We start from the raw sequence: 24,302 nt of genomic DNA, 5'->3' as shown, positions 1-24,302 counted from the left end.
GATATGAACTTCACGGCCCCAATGTCGATTCAGAAATTGTAAAGCGCATTTGAAAACGCCGTTACAAATGTGTGCAATGCGCTATCTTTCACGTAGCTTTCTTTTTTTTTTCGCATTAAAGAAAAAGACGTTTCGCACAGGCGATGGGCCGCAATGGCTGTTGTATGATACTGCTGACTTTTTTTAAGCACCGGGAAAAGGGCTGCGCTAACGGTAGCACGTTGCAAACTAATGAGAGTGATGTTTTCAAATGTTATCTACAAACCTTGCATTGGGATCGTGACCAAGGTAATGTTGTTTGCCGTCGCTTGGATATACTCAGATTATTTTTAACAGCGAAGCTGTTTAAGCTATCCGTAAAACCGTGCTCGTCGATCGAAAAAACATCGTTGAGCGACGAGTCTCCTGGGTTGCCTAGCAACCACCTCGCGGAGCGGTGTGTGCTTCTTCCCCTCTCCGTGCCGTGCACATGTGGCCTTGACATGGAACGTTAAGGAGAGGGAAGGAGATCATGCGCGCAGCGCGCGCTATGCTCGGGAGAGAGAAAGAAAAAATGAGAGCGAGAGAGAGAGAAATAAATTGTAGCAGCACCAACGAGGCAACGCGCACAGCACAGCTGCTACCGACGCCGCCCGCGTTTCCCCGTGTCCCCGCATTGGCGAAGAACGCGCGCGCGCGGTGTCCGTGACTGCAGCAGGCGCCTCTAGCGGCGGCTCGGCAGGTTTCGACCAGCCACGCCCCGGCAAGTGTGGAGGCCCAGCTTGGCCGTGACGTCACCAGAGATATAAAGCTCGGAGCCGCCGCGACGGCGGCAGAACTCGCACTGACTCTGTGGCGAGTACATGTACCCTTTACATGGGACGACCAAAGAAGATCCGGACACCCGAAGAAGAAGAATCTGCGCGTCGGCGGCGAGCCGATTCGGAATACCGTGCCTAGCAGCACTTAGCATTTCCTAACAAAACTTAGCCAAGCCTAGTAAAACCTGGAAGAAGAGCTAGGACGATCACCAGCTCCGCTGTTTATTCCATCCTTGCGCCTCTACTGCAAGCTGCCCACGTTTTTTTTTTTTTTTTTGCATTCCGGCTAATTACATGATTAGCCTGAATTAATTTATCAACTTCTCAAATAATATAATTAGATTAAAATTGTCTACGAGAAAGTTGTAGAGCAACGTGAAAAACTCCCGATACAGGTTTCGGTTACTCAATACGTGCTACATAAAGGTGTTTTTCGATACACGTAGCACCCATACCAAGAAACATGCACCCAGAATACAACAGAGAGAAGACAAGCGAGAGCCACCGCGCTACAAAAAATGTTATACAAAGAAAGCAATAACGCAGAAATAAGGCACAGGGGACGCCGCCAGATACAAGGCAGGGAGATATGTTTCCTGCGTAACCAACAGACAGAACGCAGAGATAGCAGCTACATCAGTAGTTGCTAGGGACACTGAGGTAGCCGAGCAGGTCGCCATAGCAATGGCCATACGGACCTGCCGATGGGACGTCCCGGTCATCGTCGTCACAGACTCGTATAGCCACCTGTCTCCATTTTCAGGCAGGAAGAATTAGCAAGACCGCACTCAACATCATCAAGAACCAAGACATCCCTGAAATGTATACATTGTCTGGACCCCGGGACACGAATCCTTGGTGGTAAATCAGGCAGCTCACGTCACCGCCCGAGAACATGTACGCCGGGCAACCCCACCAGGACATCGTCTACCCTCAGACCAAGACGAAGTAAAAACAAAGAAAATTTAACATTCTCGAACATTACATATTAATATAATAATAATACATTATATATTTCAAGTTGGTTCAACATTATATATTTCAAGTTGGTTCGTCTTCTTCTGTTTCCCCTTAAAAACTGCGACGAAAAAAAAAATCTCGGGAGGAGAGACGGGAAGAAATGGAAAAAGTTCGGCTAGCGGTGCACCACCTTACGCAGCGCCACACATACCTGCATGACTTTTGTGCTGTTTGAAAAGCAGCACCATTGAACGCTATACTGCCGCATACTTATATGCCGTATTAAATGCCTTACCCTATTCCGTACATTGCGTCGTACCCAACGCCGTATACACAGGTATTCATGCAGCGCGTGACGACGCATAGGAGAAGCAGCTGCGAATGCAGTCACTTTCACCTGGGGTTCCGTAGATATAACCCGCATTTCTAGTACACGTGCGCATATATGGTTTAAAAAGTAGACATCCTGCTGCGTACTAACCGGCACGTCTGTTTTTTTGCTCGTGTGTGTGACACGTACACTGCATTCGAGGGGTGAGTTGGTACGGCCATATCTGCGGGGGCCATCTCTTGAATGCAGCATGGCGCGCGCAGTGTACAGCTCCACGCAAACCGGCCTGATAAGGGAAAAAAAAGTATACTTAGAAGAAACAACAAAATTAAAAAGAAAGCCTGGCTGCTGCTTGATTTGAGGTAAGCTTTAGACAAGTGTGTCCGTGGATGCACCCTGAGGATCACAGCAGCGTGACATAGCAACGCGGTTTAAAAGTGGTCGTGGGCGTGTCCCTGTATATAGCTCGTACATCAAATGCGTGCGCAGTTACGTTCGCTTGCAAGTGTGTACTGTCTCTCAAGTACATGTGCATATATGTCGGTAAGACGTTTCATTCCTTGCTGCCCGCTCGCTCTATATAGGCTAGTGCGATACTGGCTAACTCAGCAGCTAACTGAACTTTCCTTCTACTTCTGTGTTCCTTTTTCTGTTTTGCGAAGTGGAGAAAGAAATAGGAAACGAACTCGGCGCAATCAGCACCGTGTTCAAACGTGTCGGATACTGCCGCTTCCGCATTTCAAGCTTTGCGCGCTCTCCGAGTCTTACAGTGACGCACAGTCGCACTATACACACCCTGCAGGCCAATGAGAACGACTCGTCAAAAAACGCTTAGAGCAAATTTTCGAGTCTGCCGCGCATACTGCTTCGCCACTATACCGACACAGAAAATACCAAGCTGATCGCGACCCGCGCTTGACCACATATCGTCAGGACACGGCGTTTGCGAGTCTCTGGCCGCGTTTACATGAATGCGGCAGTTGCGCATAGCACCCATGTAAACGGCACTAATGCACTAGGAAGAGGACACATTACCGTGTCAGGAGAAGACGTTATAGAGGGGCAAGTGCATGTTCAACCCAGGCGTATCACATCAATGGAGAGAGCAAAAGTTGAGGCGCCTGCCGGCGCGCGCGCTCCTGCAGTCATTAGCCAAACGCACACGCCAGAAACAGGTTTCGATTTGTTTCGCACTAAGAGGGATGGGCTGCATGTAAACGCTGTCGAATAGTATTAGCCGTGATGCGCTAAGAAATTCGATACGCTATGCCCTGTCGCATTACTGTGAACAGGGTTGCCTGCTCTTCGATGGAACTGACAACCGGGCTAGTTTGTAATGATTCCTTATACGAGTATACGGTACGCAAGACACGACCAGGACAAGGAAACAGCGCCCGTCCTACTTACTTCCGTGTCCGCGTCTTGTCTTGCGCTGCGGTGCTCACGATGATTCTAGCTGGCTCTTCATTTTTCAAGCGAAGCGAGATAAACGTGTTCACTGATGTATACACGCAAATCAACAACTTCAGGTAATTTGTGCGTTTTTCCTCACGTATTCGAGCAAAACTGAATAGTTCATTCGCGTATTCGTGACGGATGGATTCTTGTGAAATACGCGACCGTGCGTTCATCTGCCTCTGCAGATAAATCGTCTTATATTAAACCATGGATTGAGTGCTAGTGAGAAATGCGGTGTGTCGAGTAAATTAAGTAAGGCTCTTGGCGCACTTTCTTTTTTTTTTTTTCATAAGCATACCGAGAAGTGTGAAGTTAGTGCGAGGACTTCCTCGTGAATTCTGACAGAAGACGACGATTTTAATTACACGGATATATGGTATCCACTGAGAGTGAATCCTGCTATTTCGCGCTTGGAGCGCTGTTTGGGAATGCCCAAGTACCGAAATAGCGAACGTGGGCCTTAGAACTAAATGACCGCCACAGTTTTGCGACGTACTTTTTAGACTCTAGCTGTAATCTCGTTTATGCAGCATCACTATTGAGCACGCTCGCCTAGAAATTGCTCTCAACACGAGAAAAGCCGTGGCTTCACACACGTAAGCACAGCGGCAACGTTTCGGGTCCTGCTGAAATACTTCCGTATGCAAAGCAGCAATCCAGGCATTTTACACTATTCTTACAGGTGTATTGCGAAATTTATTTTAATTGCGCCGGAATGGTGCGAGAAACTTGTGTTTTTATTTTTTTTTCCTCATATGAAATTAGTTCTAGCCATGTTTCATTAAAGTACGGGAAGCTGCTGACCGCAATCTTTGTCCGGCAAAACGGACTCGTGTACATTCGGCGACAAAAGCTTACGGGACACGGATTCCACGACAAATGTAAATTTCTGCTCTGTTAAGGTATGACGCTAATAATATAAGCGTTCACCATATATGTTGCAAAAAGTACATTTTTGAAATTTTGTATTCGAGGCTATGTGTCTGTGTCTAGGCTTCGCGAAAACTCAGCTTTCCCGCATATGGCGTGTCCCGTAACCTTTGCGACCGACTGTACAATACAGAAGATTACCTTGTGACAGTACGGCTGATAAGAAAACGTGGCACGGCTAGGACTCTTATGTTGACTGACACAAAGAAGGCGTTTCGGTAAGGGAGCCTTGACATAAGGTGACCCATCTGCAGGTGACGATCATGTGACGTCACCCCGGCCATATTCTTCATTGGCCCGTTATGCTCAGCGGCCTGCCAAGCTCGGTGGGCAACATTGGTTCACCGCACCGAATAAACACCGACGAGCACAGGTGCTCGGAATCAGTAATCGTTCACCACCAGCACGCTGCGTGTCGTCTCTGGGACGAAGGTTGCCTCGACCCCCCTCGTTCACGAGTCCGGGGCGGATCGTGACACCATCGGATGAGGTGTCGAGCACGAAGTTAAAAATCAAATTATTGGGCTTTTACCAGCCAAAAACTGCTGTCCGATTATGAGGCGTGCAGTAGTGGGGACTGCGGAATAACTTGGACTATACCTATATAGAGTGCTTTAACGCACACCCAATTAACGGGGCACCAGCGTTTTTGCATTCAACCCCATCGGATATACGGCCGCCGCAGCTGGGATCGAACCCGGAACTTCCATGCACAGCAGCGCGACGTCATAGCCACTGAGCTATCGCGTCGAGCGCTGAACATAAAGTCACGGATGCTGCTTTAAAAAAAAAAGGAAAAAAAAAACTACGCACTCGGAAATGACAGCAGTTTGTTTTCCAATCCTTTGTTCATAGTAGCCGCGGTGATGAGCTTGCTGAGATCTATACACGCATAGACGAGCTCCCTTTTCGTATCATTAACGCAGAGCCCTCGAAACCGTGAGCTTATATAAGGAAGTCCGTGCGTCATTCTCTTGAACAATGAAGTTTATCAGGGCATGCGTCCTTCGCAGAAAAAGACAACGGCGAGCTATTTGGGTACACTGCGTCCACTGGACCTCAAAGCGCGCCATACAACACCATTGCTAGAGGCTCCTAGACCATGCGGCGCGCCATGCCGCGTAACGAAAGGCGTGCAACCGCTGCAGGAGCCGGATGTCACGTCGTTCAAGAAAGATTTCCTTTTTTTGTTACGTTTACATAAAGCGGGCGCGGACCGGAAAGACCTCAGGGGCAGGGCTTTAAAATGAAAAAGAGTGTGCGCGCAGCGACAGTCGCCGGGAGCGACAATTCGGTGTTTTTCACAAAGCGCTTCCGAAAGCCATTTTGCACCCGCTTTGCGACGCGTGACTGAGCAGAGTGTCCGTGGAAAAAAAAAAGGGGAGGCAAAGCCGCCACTCGCGTGGCCAGTTTGTCTCTCTTTTTCATTGTGATGCCACACAGTGCATCGCTTTGTCGAAAATGTCCCCCGGTCCACCGTCCGCGTCGCGTCAGTCACGTCAGTCAGTGAACGCATCAACGTTGCACAACAGGTTCTAAGTCCAATGAACTTTTTTTTTCTTCCTATATAGTCGCCTGGTCGCTGCATTCCTTTTATTTTCTTCTAATGGCAGCATATACATATTTTTAATTATGAGAAGCTTCATGACAAGTCTCGCTGGTTTTGCTCTTCTTATTAGAGCATGGATGCTGCTGTTAAATAGTTTTTTTTAATAATGTTCAATGATAAGCATATGTTGCATAGTTTTGTTGCTTGCTACCTCTGTTTGCTAACTTGTACGGCCATGGTCCAAGGATCTTCATGGTCCATGGTCCAAGTCAGTTTAGAACCAATACGTTAGTCGGTCTGGAGACGAGGTAATCGTTCACCGATGATGCTTTCTACCAGGCTAGCCGCCTCCCTTACTCGATACCATCTACACTAGAAATCGATGCGACAGAGATCCCTTATACCCGGGGAAGTAGGCAACGAATTAGAGCTGTCATTCTAAAGCTATCAAGTTTGGCAGTGATAATTTTGCAAGTTTTCTGCAGAAGCATATGGACAAATGACGCTGCAGGGAAATTAGGCCACAACGAAGAAAGAGAGAGACAATTGAGGTGCGATAAGCAAGGACGCAGCCAACCGAAGGATCCGGTTTGCTACCCTGCACTGGAAAGGGAAACAGAATGATGGAAAGGAAGTTGGATAATTGATTGGCACATCATCTTGCGTGTCTTCGTGTTTTTTACTTCGTGTCAGTTTCGTGTCAACTATGCAGCGCAACTTGGTTTTCATGCAGAGAAGAGAGAGAGGGAGAGAAAGGAATGTGCACACATACTAACAAAGCGCAAGGAATTCAGGTTATAGAAAGCAGGCGATCGCGTGCCAGCTGTTGAGCAAGCAACCGACTTTTATTAGCTGGCGCCGGTGGGTTTTCCCGCTTTCCGAACAAAGAAGCAAAATCACATTTGGTGCTCAGTTCAACATGACGGCCCGTGCGGGAACATGCCTTCGGTTCCTTGCACTGCTCTTGCGTGTTTTTGTAAGCACTGCCGATATAGAGGTCCTGTAATTTTGAATCCCATATAAAATTTTAAATCTCTATGTAAAGTGCCTGTGGGTGCGTGTATGTGCCTTTTTGTGTCTGTGTCCAGTTCGCGCTTCCTGGGCCGTTCTTACAAATGCATTTTATAGGAAGTCATAGTATAGGGGTCGCAAACGTCTTAGGCAAGGTAAATACACCTGGTAGCGAAGCTTCCATAGAAGCCCATACGTTCAAAACATGGCGGCTTATCGGCGGTTCATGGGGCTTAGCGCCATCTGTGTGAGGAGGGAACACTTCCGGTGGAAGAAAAAATAATTTGACGTCATATCCGTTAAAACCAGAAGTGACGTCATTTTGTTTTCATAGGCGGGAAATCTGTTTTCGGAGGCCTGCCATTAGAGCTGTATATTAAAATGCCCCGCCATTCGACTTGATGGGCGTTCCGAGCTTTCAGCGAGGAAAGCAATGCAGGAAAAGGTCAGCCGTACGGGTGTCGAAATCGCATCGCTGCACAGAACACACTTTCTTTGGAGGCCGACGAACGCTTTGGGCGTAGATTGCGTAGACTGCATGCTCGTCCTTTCATCGGACATCAAGCCCGTCGGCCAGCGCTGTCGTACGAAAACAACTAAAGTAAACAAGTATCTGACGGTCGCAACTCACTACTTTTGACTGCACAAGTTAAAAAACAATAAAACTACCCGCGTCACCTAATTCAGACAAACATCGACATGCAAAACAACACAAGATGTGAGGGGACGTATTGTAACAGGTGAACTTTGCGAGCGCGCCTTTCCACGCACTCCAAGAGCTGCATTGCATTGCAAGTGATAGCGGCGTCAACGCCCGCTGCTATCGATGGGCGCTCTCACGGTGGGCGCTGAAAAAAGGTATTTATTGATAATGATCAATAAAATAGAGTTGTATCTTCTTTTCTCGCCATGCGTATATAAAACGGATCAGGAATTTCATTTTCGTTGTGTGAATCTAACTGTGTCTAGCTTTAATTAAAAAAAAAACGTTTTTTTTCTTTCCCAGTGTTTATTCCCTCCAAACATAGTCGCGCTTCAATCGCTGCTCCCATAACCCCCCTTGTTGATGTCGGTGACAATTGGTTCTGAACCGCTTTTCGCCCGAAGCTTCGCGACCTATGTGGATCGACCTTGTCTTAGGGATTCCGTAGAGATAGCGTGGTGACCACTGCGCATGCGCGAGCCACATACGGCGTTCGAGCCTTTGCGCCGCGCACGCGACTATTGACCCTTTTCGCGGAGCAGTTTGTTTTAGAGAAACGAGATGGCGCTCACGGCGGCGCGCCATACCTCTCCTCAGCGACCGCGCACGAATATGAAACCATTACTGCTTCTACCTTGCTTCTGTGCGATCAGCTGTCGTAAATGCAACTGAGTTTTCGCTAACACAATGTGCTCCAATCATGCTAGATTGAGTCATGTGGATTGAAGAGGTGTGCAGTAGTTGGCTGCAAAAATAGTGACTGGCATGTTAAGTAATAGAGTGAATCTGTGTGGCCAAGTTCGCGGACCGATGCTGCAACTGTCCGACCGTGTTACCGGCACTTCGTGATGTACGGCTTTCCTCGAGGATACAGAAATTTGCTCATCCGCCAGCCTTGTATCGCTAACCTTCAAAGAAAGGGCTTCATCCCTAGAAGGTCGGCAAGAGTGAGTACCACTCGTTAAACAATGACAAAGGGAGTAGCGCCGCTTCCTGTCATAGTAATTTCGCGCACGTTATCTATACGCATCTGTTCCAAATGTCAGGAAAACTTACGTCCACTCTATCGCCGACGTATCAAGAATAAGTGAATGGGCACACACTTGAATATATGCACACTGTATACGCACAATAATGGTCGAAGCTGAATGTTTCGTGACGGTCCACAAGAGTAAGCGAGTTACTAGCTGTAATGTATATTTGCTACAAGGTATTACAATGTACAAAACAGCTACGTTTCAAGCCTTCTGCGCAGCAAGAACAAATCTATCGGAACTGAGCACACCCGCGAGCGATTAGGCAGAAAATAATCAGATAGTGGCCGCACCGAGGAACTTCACTGAGTCAGAAACTGACAAGCCACTGCTTCAAAATATTTGCCGAATAAAGAACAAAGAGCAAAACACTAATCCTGACTGAATTCATAGTCGTAAAGCTTGGGATACATATTTAGCCCCGCTTTTAGAACAAGCACCATATACGCTGCTTGCGCCGTTAGGACATAGCTTAATCATTTCTGAAAGCGCTTTTGCATGTTCTCTGAAGCTGTGATCAAAGCTTCGTGTCGCCCACCTAGTCACCGTCTACGATATCTCCAAAAACAGAGGTTTTATAAGCCGCGCCCGCGTCATACACTTCCATTGTAAACAAGGAGGCAACGGAGGCAGTTGAGGCAAGCAATGAACGCGTCACCACGTAATCAAACATGGCAGCGCCCACGGGATCGCCGCGAAAAGGGTCAATAACAGGCCGTTCCAAATGTGCCCATACGTTATACATAGACAAATATGGCGGCACCCGTTGAAGTGACAACCTCAAATCAATCGATCGCCATCTTGCGAAAACCGAGCAGTTTCCGTAGCCTACAGCATCATTCGTTGGTCACGAACGGGCTGCGAGTTGCGATCACTTGCTGTCACCTCACGCCAATATTAAACGATAAATAACTTGTTTTGAAGATCGGTTGTAGGTTTTCAGAGCTCGGTGTAGGCCTAATACATGAACATGTCCTCGTTAGCATTCGAGCGGACAGTAATGGACCTACACCAGAGACCAAACATTGCGAACCGGCTGATATGTTCCTTTATTTACATTAATGCTCAGAACTACTTCTAGAAAAGAAAATCGCCTAAACACAGCATATAATATACCGTTTTATTTACAAATTTCTTTCGCAGGTGCACATTACAGCTGCTAGCTGTTCCGCTGCAAGCGGTAAACGCGAAGTGCGACCCCCCAAAAAAGCTATTATAAAACTTGCCGTTCCTGCTTTTCGGCATGCACAAAGCTCACTAAGGCCTTCCATTAAAAGCCTCGCTATTGATTTTTAATTATCTTCGGATTTATTGTGAGCCGTGACACTGAGAAATTATTTTCGTTTAATTAAATAGCTTAGTGTATATCACGTTTTGCGCGGCAGATTGTTTCTTCTCACCCCATCCCCCCCCCCCCCCCCCCCCTTCTGGTTTCTTTATGCGTTTGCGTGCGTGCGTGCGTGCCTGCATGTGTTCTTCCCACATCCGCAATATCTGCTTATATTCCCGGTACAAGGCGTAGTGTTAGGGCGAATCGTACAAAAACTAATTTTAACGAATAAGAGCTCGGTACTTGGAAATCGAACACGCCGCGCGCAGTATTAATGAGGCGCATTCTCTTGTGCAACACGATCATATCGTCTGATAACTGGGGCAATGGCAATTGACGCCTGGGAATCAAGACATCATTGTGCATCCTGCGCTGTGGGCATGAAAGGTCGAAGTGGTCAACGGAAACGGGAAATACTAATGACAAGCAATAATAGTGCCGCCCCCCATCCCGACTTTTTTGTATTTTTGCTGCTTACCAGCGCAGAGCACAAGTAAGCATGGGACACCGCGCGGTCTTTATGGAGCGTCCGGCCGCTGTACCGAAGGCGAGCTACGGGTCGTTCAAACACCCATTCCCGGTAGAACGTATAGATTTTGGCGACCCGAGCTCACGGCACGGCAGGGACTGCTCTCGCGGGGTTTGGACCGAGGCCCAAGGAACCCGCGTACGCGATGGGAGTTCGCCTGCGCCTTTATGATGGTACTGCGCACTGTTCGCCCGAGGACAGCTCCGGAGCACGACATATCTGTATCGACGACCGATGCCGCGCCGCACGCGACACACGTGTAGTAATCCACCGTGTTATTAAGGGCGCGCACGTGTGCGTTAAGCGCAAGGAATATGACCCTTTTGCTGACGCTGTGCATACATTATTACTGCAGTCCTCGAGTGGGAGCCAATGGCACCGACTGGAAAACAGTGTCGGGCTTTGTTATTGGGCGAGGAAGGCGCGTTCTTTTTTTTTTCCTTCTTTCTTCTGTCGTTTTTTTTTTCTTCTTTTTTTTTGGTTACCCGTAAGGTAATACCGTGTTTGTACCGGCGCTCAATGAAAGGCTATAGGCGTCACTGAACACACTCGGCGCTCAGTGGAAATGTGCAAGGTTGGTGTGGTAAGCTTTCCGAGTGCCGACGAAGCGTTTCACCTATAGCATCACGTGTGCTGGTGCCATGGCGGAGGCTATCTGCATTACTCGTAGAGGTCTACCTCCTCCGTCACCCGCTGTAAGTGTTCACATTCGCTGCAAGAGACGGAACTAAGGCAATTTTGTCCGCAGTCGTGTTTTTGCCCATCGTGCGCTATAGGAGTGCAGCGGGAATGCTTCAGCTGACCGCGGTATGTTCGGTGCTAGTATATTATACCGGGAAAGGGCGTTCTTGGTGCTGCTTACAATGTGAGCCGACAAACTTGTGTTCACCGCTTGAAATCTGGCCTGACGAAAAATATACGACTTAACGATCTGGTACCCCAGCCTAGAAAAGTAATCTTAAGAGCTAATTTTGAGAGGCCGGAAGTGCTCAAATTGAATTATTTCTTCCGCTCTGGCTTTAGCCGTTACATTATCTCGCTCAGTTTTGTTTCTCTCTCCCTCTATTCTGCGTGCTCTTCTCGCAAACCGTATAAATTCTTGTGCAAGAGAGCACGGGCCTTTAGCTGCACTCTGTTCAGGTTTAGTTTAGTTAAAGATTAATGAAGCAGTGATAGTTTTCCCGTCTATCTTCGTCTGTTTTTCATTTCATCACTTCTAAGCTCCTTCATTAATCTTTAACCAAACTAAACTTGCACATAGATAGTTTTTCCGTCTATCTTCGTCTGTTTTTCATTCCACCACTTCTAAGCTGGTCATCACTTTTAAATAGAGAGAGAGAGAGAGAACTGTAACTTGTATCTCTGTCGTCAACTGCTAGCATGCTTTCCCTGTCCGCGCGTAGTCTTATTCTAATGAATTTACATGTCCAAGTTCGACGGAGGAGTTGGAGAACCGAAACGATAGGGAAAGCTTGGCCAGTCCCCATGCTCACCGGTCACCATTACCAGATTACTTTTATCCGACTTGCTCAAGCGAATTGACGTCAGAAATATAGCCTGCGAAACAGGGCTGTTGCTCGTCGTTGTTTGGCGCTCTTTAACTCATGGGCCAAGAAGATTACATTCCGAAGCCGGGCCGATGCCTATCGCGGATGGAGGAAGCTGATTTAGAAAGTGATAACGGTACGGTGGGGGGAAGGCGGTTCATATTATCCTTTTGTATGTGTTTGCTTACTACGTGCTTTGCTTTCTTGCCACCATATTCGCTTTTCTAAACGCTCTTGCCAACTAAATACTAATACAACAAAAACACACCCCTCAAATGGTACTTTACAAACGGCGCATATTCGAGTCTTTACATGTGAATACAGTTGAACAATTGACGAAGTTCTGCGCCTTCGTGCTTCGAAATCGAAGAGCTTCCTTCAAGCGCACTAACAGTGGTACGCCGTCTCTCCTTTCAATTCGCAGAGGAGCACACGGTGGCACTGGTTCCGGGAGTCCGGGAGTCACGGCCCCAGCAAGAACCACGCATGGGTTCCAGGCCGTCGGGCATCTGTCAAGGTAAGCACAACGGTGACTTGGCGCCGCCTGGTCTCGCCAACTTAACTCTATTAATGCCACTACTCGCCAACTGGGACGTTTGGCGCGCGAAAGCTTTGTCTTGGTGCGGGGACAGAATCCGGTGCCAACATAATTCCGGGACAGTCTCTCTACCGCCTGAGCTAAGCAGTATGCTAGTATATCACAGCGCAAGGTCTGAATAAGTGATGCGGGTGAAGGATTTCAGTGGATCGTTTAAATTCGGTCTAATGTTGCCGTTTGCTAGTCTCCTGTTTAGCTCAGGCGGTCGAGCGACCACCTCCCCTCCCAAGGTAGACTTTTCTTCAACTGCGAAGCTATCTTTCTGGGAAACCCATGTGGGTTCCCACTGTATCTTCATGCTACTTTCGTGTGGATGACAATTATCCCTTTAGCGAGCTTTCTTTCTCCTTGTTCTGTCACGCTGCTAAAATAGTACTTCTCCGAGTGCCAATTTCCCCCCCGTTTCGCTTCTGTAATGTCAGTCATCTTGTAAATGAGTCAAGGACCGAACGCGTGCACGGAACTCGCACAATGAGTGATGCGTCTGCACGCACCGCTTATTTTGCGTCGCACCTGGTCGCTGTACGTGCCCGCACGCCCAGCCCAGCACTGCCCTCCGCCTCTCATTGTCCGCTCCCCCTATTGTGCGTGTGTACACGCTAGCCGCCCGCGGAAACGCCCTGAGTACCAAAGTGCCCCGCGACACGTGCACGTCACCGCCAATCCCGGATACGACGAGACCTTTCCGCACTCACGATAGGGTAGCCACCCTACTCACGCATCGAGCGGGTGTCGTATGTCAGTCAGTGAGCCGACGCGTGCGCTTTCAGGAGATGTATGCGTGTCTGTGAACCCCGTTCGGTGTTGAACATGTGTTGGTCACGTTCGGACGCGAGTTTTGCATGACAGGCTATAAACTCTACAGGGAGGACCAATACATGCAAGTGGTCCACATTGTACGTATTCAAAAACAGTAACTTCGTTTTGGCCCTGAAACGAAGGAAGTACCACGAGGAGGATCGTTAAGCAGCACTGCTCAGCAAGCGTCAACAAGTAAGATTTGAACTCGCATTTCTGTGCAGTATCCATTCCCTGATTTCCGTTCCTTTATGTGACACCTTTCATACTGATGAACTCTGTACTCTACACGTGTTTCCGCAGTACAGAAATATAGCCGGCTGCTGCTGGAAGTTTTTATGTACGCGCTGTTCCGGTCGTGATGCTGCTGCTTTGTATTTCGTTACGTTTTAGTTACTTGTGAACCGACAGCGAGCGGATGTTTGCGGCACCGCCTTTGCCCCGCAAGTCGTTCAAAGCATACAGAACGCAACAGGTGCCGCGATAGCCGGATGAGCGCTAACTTGCAGCCGGTGTTATTTATATGGTTATACCGTGCCAGATTCTGCGCACCCACGCGAGCGACGTGTCTGTGCGCAGCAGCATTGCCACCAGCCGCCGTTGACAACGCAGTGGCAGTGCTGGGGCCTGCCATGGCGTAGCATGTTCCCGGCCAAGAAGCTCCGGCTCCGGCGACTACTCGCCTGGGCCGCCGGTCTCAGCTTCTGTACCGTGCTGCTGGTCGGACTCCGGGAGCAGCAGCAGGCGCCCGCACTGCCCGAAGTTGCGCAGCACGATGTCAACGCCATCGGAGGGCAGCGTGCCGCGGACCAGCAGCCGCTCCCTGGACAAGCACCGGCGCCAGGCGTGCCGCTGGTGGCCAGGACCAACGCCGTGCGAAGCAAGGCAGTAAGTGCGCTGTGGCGGCCGACAGTGTTCAGCCGTCATTGAAAGAGCAAGACATGCAGGAACTTTTCACTGATGCAAAGAAAAAGGGGGTGTTAGTGAATACTGTCACGTTGTTGTGGCAGTGGAGAACGAGACAGTAGCAAGAACTGTGAGTCAGGAATATTTGTACTGGGCGAACTTGTGCCCAGTAAATGTAGCACTGATAGCGGAAAGCACAAGTCGTCGGTAGTTGAAATCTGGTCTACAGGTCAAGTGCATCGTAACATTCCACCTTACTGTATTTATTCGAATATAGGTCGACCGCTTTTTTTTTTCGAAAATATTACCCGAAATTAACTATCGACCTACTTTCGTGACCAAAGAATTTCGACCTATAATCGCGAGCAAACCTAGAAAAAGTATCGAGCTAACGGAGTTGCTCCGTCGTGCCTGTCGTAAAGCCAATCTAGAGATTATCTAGACTGGCTTTGAAAAATGCTACATATTCAACGCACCGAGGACGACGTCTTTTGGAATGCCGTGGATGACTGCGAAGCATCCGATGAGGATGCCGCTCGTGACATCGACTAGCGAGATTTAGTAGCCAAGCTTGCGTAAAGAAAGGGATGTCATGTTCAAAGGTTTCGATGTTTATAAAAAGATGCGAGGCAATCTATATTAGAATTCTTCTTTTTAATTTCTCGGCAAGTTCAATATATAGGGGTCGATCTATATTCCTGTTCGACCTATTTTCGAGTAAATACGGTAATTCAGTAAATACTGGTGCTCGCGCACGTTCTAGAACGTATACGCCACTATCCGCGTCGCGCCCGCAATCTGATTGGAGAAGATTCTTTCGATATAGAATCGGTGACAATTGAGAAAGGTCCGATATATGAAGGTGCATCTTGCGCTTAGCGATAAGAGTTGATAGCCGGTCAAAACTTCACTGCAATATGCCACTCACTACTGCTTGTCAGACGCTACTATATATGACGCGATGTAAGCAGTACAGTCCGTCAGAGATGGCAGGTAGCCATTTTGTCGAAATAAGCTGTCTGCCCATAGCCAAAGTGCGGGTTTTAAAGTGATGCAAGCTTTGCTAAGAGACCCACCTCCGTAAATGCCCATCGACGCCAAATACACGGTATGCCCACCAGGCAAGACACTAAAGGAATATATCAGTTTCGCGCGAAGGGCGAATGATTGACAGCGATAGCCTGGTCTAGCGTTAAGCATGAATACCTCGGACGGCGTTCTAACAATACGCAGGTGCGATATGTTGACGGAAACAGCACGCAAATCAGCTACGGTTTGGCACAAGGAACAGCGCCCTAACAGCTACCGGGCGTCTCACAACGCTGGCTTGATTAGGGCGCCCCCAGTGGCGTTGCATGTATCGCAACTCAATGGTGCACGAAGTGAGACCATCTGGAAGCCATTGGCGTCAGTCAGCTCGCAGTGAAATATTAGATAAGGTTAGCTTGCCGTTTAGTGTCCGTTTCGCTCAGACCAGTGCATACACACAGCAGCTCAACAGGAACGCTAGTAGGTTTAGTATGCGTACGCAAGCGGTCATGTCAGAAGCGGAAGGCAGTCCTGTGTCCTGGCTCCGCCACCGAGCCCTTTGAGCGAAGCAATTGCGGTGCGACCATTTCGCTTCGTCGTTTTTGCAGCCAAACGCATTCCGCGTCTTTTCATGGAGACCATGGATGAAGGTAAAAAAAGCAGGAAGGGAGCATGACGTGATTCAGCTAGCTTCGGCAAGCCAAGCTCTTCTGACACTTTGGGCCTCAATGTGTATATGCGCGGTAGCTTTCGGGTAGGAATAGGCCCGGAAGGTTGCCGGAGCTATCAAAAGATTGCTTCCTTCGTAGTAACGTTGATGAGTCATCGAGTGATCGTTCTGCACTGTTTCGTCCTATCGTTCCAGGCGAACAGCCAGGCTAGCATCTCCAGCAAATCATTAAAGCTTGCATCTCGATCTCTCTCTCACTCCCAATAGATACTTGTATTTGCTTTAGATTTCAGTCATGATGCTTCGACTGCAAAGTGTTAGTGAAAACTGGGCACTCTTTTTAAGTTCGCGTTCTTGGTTTCTTGGTCTAATTGAGGCTTAAGAAGAGCGGATCTATAATCTCCGAGATGTTACGGCGCCGCGGCAAGCTATAGGTGCACTCCGAAGTCTCAGTCACCGTGGCCCATATATACATAAAGAATGTTTGCTTAAGCCGCGTCCTACCACTTTTCTTTCACATGGCGAACTTCATAACTAGAGTGTGTATCCGAGCCAGTTGGTACGGCTACATCTTATGGGAGGTAAAGCGCAAATAAAACACCGAAAGCGATAGAAAGATGGCATACAGAGCGCTTATGCGTTCACCATTCATAGCTACAGTGCATGCGTCAGAAAACACCATTGTCCATCGAGGCGACAACCGAGCCGCACTCAGATAAAAATCACGCCCACACAAAAAACGTCGTGCCAACAATATAAAACGAAAAAAAAAAGAGATCAGTAAAAAGATAAAAAAACAATCCGCAAATTGTATAAAAAGAAAATAGCGCCATGAAACGCTAAAAACGCTTCCTCTGGTATTGAACAGTTCAAACAGGTGGTAAAAGTGGTGGCAAAACTTCTTCCTTATATTTTTATGACTATAGGCTTCAAGACTGTCACGTGACTCTCTTCTAGTTTTTACCTACGCGTCCAAGCTGCGCATGCGCCGTCGATAGTGGGACACCACGACAACGCTGACGGTGGAGCCAGCGGGAATGGCGCGGACGCGCCTCGAGTGTCCGTATACGTAAATGCTATCGCAAACTTGTCAGTTTCGCCCGAAGGCGAAGCATTGAAGGTGATAGCAAGGTTTAGCGAATTGCGCCGAAGGCGTCTCCGAAAGCTGGCCTGGTCATGCGGCTCCGCCAACAGCGCTGCAGTGACCTTACGCATCTGGATGGCATACACGAGATGAGACAGAAGGGAAACCGTTCGCGGACGTCATAGCACAAAGAAAAGATATATTTCCCTTGACTTTCCGTCCCGCTCAGATAAGTGTATGCTCCACGGTGCACACTGCACACAGCTGCTCAGCACCAACGCTAATGTGTGTGCGCGCAGAAGCCTCATCATGGATCAACACCAACTATAGCGCGGTCGCATGCCTTACGCCAGAACGCTGCCCTGTCTAAGGCAGCGCCGATTGAGCGCAGCGTGACGGTGTATTCACGTGGCTTCTAATCTTCGCCGCTTTTGCAACCAAACGCACTGCGCTTCTCTGGAGACCTCCTCCTACCCTCCCCGTGCGGCCCGCACATTCGCGTCAGTACATATATTATGCTCGTATATACCGTGACAGAACGCCAATGGCGCTAACGCGCCTCGAGCGTCCGTATAATTGCTATCGCAATAAGATACAGACCATCACGCAGTATTGTGCAGACAAAAATTACAATTAGCAAGCGCAGTTCTCATGATGAGCCGTGTAATCTGGCTGCATAAATTTTTGGCTTTGTCGAATTCATTTTTTTTCGTTTACTTTTTTCTTTTCTTTCTTTTTGTACCGTACTATAGTGTAGGCTCTGTTTACAAAGGCGATAATGACGGAACTCTGCGTTAAGCTCAGAGAGGGTGGCTTAATTGGTAATATAGTCAACATATGTCAGGGTGGGCTTGCAGCTCGCCTGTATATACAAGATATGACCCAAGGAGGTGACGCAAGTCAGGTAGTCGGGATATAAAGCGAGTAAATACGCTAAACTTAGAAAACGTGTTCGCGGTCACACTTACACCTTTACTAAGTGAAAGGATGGAAGCAGTGCAAATAATACGCTACTTGCGTCATGTCGGCGGAAAGAGCTTGCAGCATTGACAGACGCCTATACAGCGTCGCCAAACACATTTCCTCCATGTCTTCAAAGAAACAGGAAATAAGAAATAATCACCCACGACACTCCATCGAGCGCTGCTTGCGTAGCTGTCTATATATGCTTAGTTGTCTATAAGCACTCCCGCTCCAACGGTATACAGGGTAGCCAACTGGAGATGTTCTCTGGCTAACCAGATATGTTCTCTGGTTTGCAGTTCTCTCCCTCTTTCTCTCTGCTTTTACTTTATAATAATGCGCAGGTGAACCATCGATATGACACGCGCGCGTCGCCCTCCTTAAAACAGCTGTGCCTATATCCTTATGCGCATACAGCGGCTTCAAAATACAGCGGCTTTTGTGAAGCACGCACGTCGAGCGAAAAGCGGAACTAATGTAAATGGCGACGTCGCACACGCTAGCGGCGAACTCTTCCGCTGGGATTCCTGTCTCCTATGTGGGACAGCTTATACAAAGCGGATCGACTGAGGTGAATTCGTTACAGCCGGGGTTTCCCGCGGGTCGCAGACGTTCGGACACCAGGGAAAGTACGCGCGAACTTTGGATGCAGTTGCGAACAGGTCAGCGCTCGGTCTCCTTATTTACTCATTCGCTCGCTCTCTCAAGAGCTGCCTCTCGCGGTCACTTAGCGCGCCAGACTGCTAGATGTCCAAATTATGCACCCAGACCTTTCCGCATCACCTCCATAACTTTCATTTGATGTAGTACGGTCACGCTTCAGACAGCCCGGCTAACATTGTTGCAATTCCCTCGTTCTCCTATATAGGCGTCGCAGGGCCAAGCCGGCTCCCCCGACCGTCCCTGGTACATGAGCGGTGGTCGGCGGCGGCCGCTGCCCGGCGATACGGGCAGCCTGTGGCCGCACGAGGACTCCGGCGACCGCATCGAGCAGCAGCTGATGTTCGTGCCCGAGGACTACAAGCGGAACAGCACGCGGATCAAGAAGATCCTGCTCATGCGCGGACTCGGCGGATGGGGGGACCTGCCTAGGGGTGAGGAGACCTTCTTGATATACGTGTCATTCGAACGCTTGTAATGCGCGCTAGCATTAGGAGTGTCAAAGTGAAAAAAAAGTGTGTTTGTGTGTGTTCTTGCGTGTGTGCGTGTGCGTACGCGCTCTCTCCTTATGGTACCGCCATACAAATTACGTCTTGTAAATCGTTTTGCCGTCCACATGTTGCAATACTTCATACAGAACGGGAAAAGCCCACGTCGGAATTGCGCGACCCATCAAAGGGTCACTAACGTCTGCGGCAATGGCCAGCTTCGATCAAGGAAAAGCCTCTCAAGGCCTTAGTGCAATCTCACTGATTTTCTAGCGCAGTCATGGGCAAACCCTTTACTTTTTTTTCGATTTTTTATTGTTATTCAGCACGAGACTTCCATAAACATGCGGTTAATGACAATCCGGCTACGTCCCGTGCAGGACGGGCGGTGTTCCTGCGCGACAAGTGTCCCGTGGACACGTGCGAGATCGTGACGTCACAGGAGGAAGCGCCCGACGCGGACGCGGTCCTCTTCAAGGACCGCTTCGTGGCCCCCAAGTACCGGCGCCCCTGGCACCAGGTGTGGATCCTGTACCTGCTCGAGTGTCCCTACCACACGCAGTCCTTCATCAACTTCAAGAACATCTTCAACTGGACGGCCACGTATAGGTGCGCAATGCTGTGTGGGCGCGTGAATTCTACAATGCTGTCAAAGGCAGTGAATTAAAGCGGAGGAAGCGTAATTTGACGTGTGCGATCGGGCTTGTGCGTGCAACGTCTCCGCCGAGACGTTGCAACCGCCAAATTGTGCACCTTTGTGCATCTTTTAAAGCCCCTTGTGCACTTTGTAACGCATTTCTTTTGAGGTCGCCAGGACCAGTTCGTACTCGCGATGGACGGGCAGAGGTTGTCCGTATTGATCACTAAAAAAATGCTCGTTAAAGTTGGCTTCTCCATAGTATGAGACATCGTGAGGGGAAGCCCGCTTCTGTAATTCATTATCTTATTCGTTTGGTCTGCGCATAGTTCATAAAAACCGTACTTAAGATTTTAAGGCGAAAGCCTTATGTGTCTCGTTTGGAGGTGACCTTCAAAAAGTGGAGCCAGAAATTGGCCAAAAAATTGGTAAAAAAAATATGTACAAAGAATCGATAACTCAATAAGATCATTACAAACCCTATAACATTATATATCAATCGATAGGTAATTACATGCGCAATATAAATATGGATAAATGATCATGGTAGTGATTGAATTAATTATGATAATGAGCATGACAAAGCGGAAACATGGGTCAAGAAACCCCCAAAGTGGCAAACAGTCGAGAATTAATGATGGTAATGGGTGCTGCCACAGCTGTCCCCAATTCGTCGTCGGCGGTCGGCGCGAAGTCAATCGACGGGGTAGACAAGCTGGTTGGTCGTTCCGTACGCAAGCGAGCACAGTGAAAAGAGTCAGAGTCGGGAGTAAACAAAGAAACAAGATATTTATCGGCTGATAAATACACACAGATTAATAAAATACAATAATAAAAAAACACAAGACAGACTAACACACCTGAACTTAATCGAACACAATGATGAAGACAAATAAATACGAGCAATGAACAGTAGATATAAAAATGAAACAGTGCGAGGATCAAATACACAAGAATACACTTAACAGTTTTCACTAAAACAAAGTTCCAGAGCAATCAAAGTTCAAAAGAAAAAAAAAATGGTGTCATACGCATGGCCGGGCAGCAGCAGCAGTCCATAAACCGTGGAAGTCGGTGCACAAAGCTTTCCCGAAGAATGCTGGCGGTCCGATCGTGTCGAGGTGGATGCGAATTGCTGAGCTGGGTTTCCCGGGAGTCTAGATTGGACGTCTTCTCTCAAGCAGGTTGAGCTAACTTGAGGCGAACTACCGTGAGCTTCGTTGCAGACGCTGGTTTGACGTCTCGTACGTCAACAAGTTCCTCGGAGTTCCGACGTGGCCAGGCGGCCCAGGCGATACTGGACGGCACTAGCCCCCCCCCCCCCCCCCCCCAACGGCTTCTCAGCAGCGCATAGGTTCAGCTTCTAGACTAATCAGCAGGGCCCAAAACATGCGCTTAAATAGCCTCTCCTTTCCCTAGTTCCCTAGGTAGGGAAACTGCCGCTATGTAGCGTTCTCCGAATTCAGGTCTCTTAGCTCCCAACAATGTTGGCCGCGCCCTTTCACTATGGACGAAGAACCGCAGATTATCCTCTCTCCCAATGTCAAGGGCCAAGGTCGAGCCCGGCACTACCACGTGGCCGTACACGCACACTTCGGGGTCCGTAATCGGCGTGTCGCGTCTGGAATCGAGATGGCAGCCCGAGCGGCCACGACGCTTTTGACGCCCGTAATTCGGCGTGTCGATGTCGAATAAATCATACGCTGCACAGTCAGGAGCCCACGTTTTTGACGCTCGTAATTCGGCGTGTCATTAATCAGCGTCCAAACCATTCGAAAATATGCCGCTCCGTGACAGCTGCAAGTATATGTTTATGATAGTAACGGTAACTACCATGACTCAGCAAAAAACTACAATGAGCAGCGAAAAAAAGATTAACGCTAAAAAATCCTTGGAATTGGTTCGGATTTGGGCACTAAGTGAAGGAAAAGGCTAAAGGTTGATGGTCGAAGTCATAGTCATGAGCATGACTAAGGCCTTAAGGTCTCTTAGGCGTAGCTAAAGGGACTCCTGAGTGGATTTATTATTATTATTATTATTATTATTATTATATTATTATTATTATTATTATTATTATTATTATTATTATTATTATTATTATTATTATTATTATTATTATTGCGATAGCAATTATAAGGACACTCGAGGCGCGTTCGCACCCATCGCTGCCGCCGCCGCCGTGCTGTCACAGTATCGACGGTGCCTGCGCATGGAGGGTTTGATAGTCTTCAGAGACGCGCACTACGTTTGGCTGCAAAAACGGCAAATCCAAGTGAACGCTGCGTCACGCCTCAGCTATGGCAGCGTTCTCGCTTCCGTCTCCTTTGCCCATTCCCCGGTGCAGGGTAGCCAACCAGCTTCGTTATAACCTCCCTGCAGGGAGGTTAACTTATAACGAAGCTGATCCTGGTGCGAAGGGATAGGCATGCCTTTCCCTTCGCACTTTTCTCTAATCAAACCCACCATAGTGGCTCAGTGGTTGCGAAGTTCCGCGGGCTAGATTCCATGCCGTGGCGGCCGCCTTACGACGGAGCCCGAATGCATAGACGATCGTGTATCTTTATTCATTTGCCTGCTAGGGAACTTGAATCGATCAAAATCATTTTGGGCCTTCCATTGCGATGCCTCTCATACTCAGTTGCTGTTTTATGACGTTAAAATCAATCAATCAATCAATCAATCAATCAATCAATCAATCATACAATCAAACAAATGGTGAGTCGCCCCGCGTCTCGTCGGCTCTGTTTTGTCTCTTTCGCACTCTATACTGTCGCGCAAGACGAGCGGGTTTAAAACGTGTTAGCCGCTCGGAAACACGCGAGCTATTGAACAGGGTGCGAAATATTGGTTTATGGATTGCATTTACTCTGACCTTTCGTGCCCTGACATCGAGTGGCTGCTTTTCTCTTTCGCAGGCACGACTCGGACATAGTGGCGCCGTACGAAAAGTTCGTCCGCTACGATGACGGCGGCAGCACGACTGCGCGGCCCTCGGCGCCAGCGTCTGCGCCGCGCAATAAGACCAAGAAAGTTGCCTGGTTCGTGTCCAACTGCGCGGCGCGCAACCAGCGGCTGCAGTTCGCGCGCAAGCTGGCCGCCTACATCGACGTCGATATTTACGGCACGTGCGGCTCACTCAAGTGCCCCCGTGCGCGGGCCGGCCACTGCTTCGAGCTGCTGGACCGCGACTACAAGTTCTACCTAGCCTTCGAGAACTCCAACTGCAAGGACTACATCACCGAGAAGTTCTTCGTCAACGGTTTGGGGTATGTACACTGCTCTCCCGCCTTCATTTCTTGTTTTTTTTTTTTCGTTCTCGCGTCCAGATTTCGTTTCACAAAATGTACAGAGCTAAACAATTCGTTTTCTCCTTTCGAGTATCTTCAATAACAGTGAGGTGGAAAATAACTTGAGAACTTTCACCCAAAATGAGGAGGGACAAGTGACAGCTGTCAGAAACTCTGGAGAACTGCCACTTGCCATTCTTCCTCTTCTTTTGGGCCCTATCGTGCTCAAGAGTAAGACTCAATTTTGTTATATATATATATATATATATATATATATATATATATATATATATATATATATATCAAAAGTCACCTAATGGAAGCTGCGCGAGATAAGGATGGCAAGATGTGGCGTCACGGCAACTTTGACCGTTTAGCGGGTAGCCCTTCTCTATATTGTTTGCGTTCAGCATTCAGCGACAACACTGCCGCGAAATCTCTCGCGTTCGGAGACGCAATTGTTCGTAGACGTAGCTGAGACACGCCACGTGACCTGTCGTGTCCAATTGGCGCTTGCTGCAGGCGTGACGTGGTACCGATTGTGATGGGCGCCCGGCCCCTGGACTACGTGCGCGCATCGCCCGATCGCTCGTTCATCCACGTGGAGGACTTCCCGTCGGCGAAGGCGCTGGCCGAATACCTGCACCTGCTGGACCGCAACGAGACTCTGTACAACGAGTACCTGCGCTGGAAGGGCTCCGGAGAGTTCATCAACACTTACTTCTGGTGCCGCCTGTGCGCCATGCTGCACGCGCCGCCACTGCCAAAGGTGGGCCGACGCTATGCGAGCGGCGTCGCCCGAGCGGTGACCGTGCCGTGTTTAAATTGCGGCATAGATTCTTCGCACAACGAACCAAATAACTGATCTAATCCGCTGACGGAGCGTGACGTAGCCTACCGGCACCCGGCGACTGTCAAAGCGCGGGTGGGCACAGCTGAGTGGCATTAGGCGGCGTGATGACGGTGTCGGCCGAACCACGTCAGCTGAGAAAAGTGCGCA

General features: G+C 48.8%; 1 protein-coding gene across 3 annotated transcripts in view; it reads left to right on the top strand.

The window, feature by feature from the left end:
* LOC119450320 (glycoprotein 3-alpha-L-fucosyltransferase A) overlaps window positions 1-24,302 on the top strand; it is a 243,594-nt gene that overhangs the window by 64,391 nt on the left and 154,901 nt on the right. For all 3 annotated transcript variants that reach the window (XR_007466401.1, XR_007466402.1, XM_037713748.2), the window contains exons 2-7: window positions 12,607-12,699; window positions 14,158-14,466; window positions 19,099-19,324; window positions 19,759-19,987; window positions 22,931-23,281; window positions 23,825-24,071. Coding sequence is in view for 1 of the 3 variants with exons in the window: in XM_037713748.2 (XP_037569676.1) it covers window positions 12,607-12,699; window positions 14,158-14,466; window positions 19,099-19,324; window positions 19,759-19,987; window positions 22,931-23,281; window positions 23,825-24,071 (1,455 nt within the window). In the remaining 2 variants the exon portion in view is untranslated. The remainder of the gene's footprint in view (window positions 1-12,606; window positions 12,700-14,157; window positions 14,467-19,098; window positions 19,325-19,758; window positions 19,988-22,930; window positions 23,282-23,824; window positions 24,072-24,302) is intronic.

The sequence above is a fragment of the Dermacentor silvarum genome, chromosome 4 (genome assembly GCF_013339745.2).
Source record: "Dermacentor silvarum isolate Dsil-2018 chromosome 4, BIME_Dsil_1.4, whole genome shotgun sequence".
Lineage (NCBI taxonomy): Eukaryota > Metazoa > Arthropoda > Arachnida > Ixodida > Ixodidae > Dermacentor > Dermacentor silvarum.
Note: the sequence above shows the minus strand (reverse complement) of the source record. Positions and strands in the feature narration are given on the sequence as shown.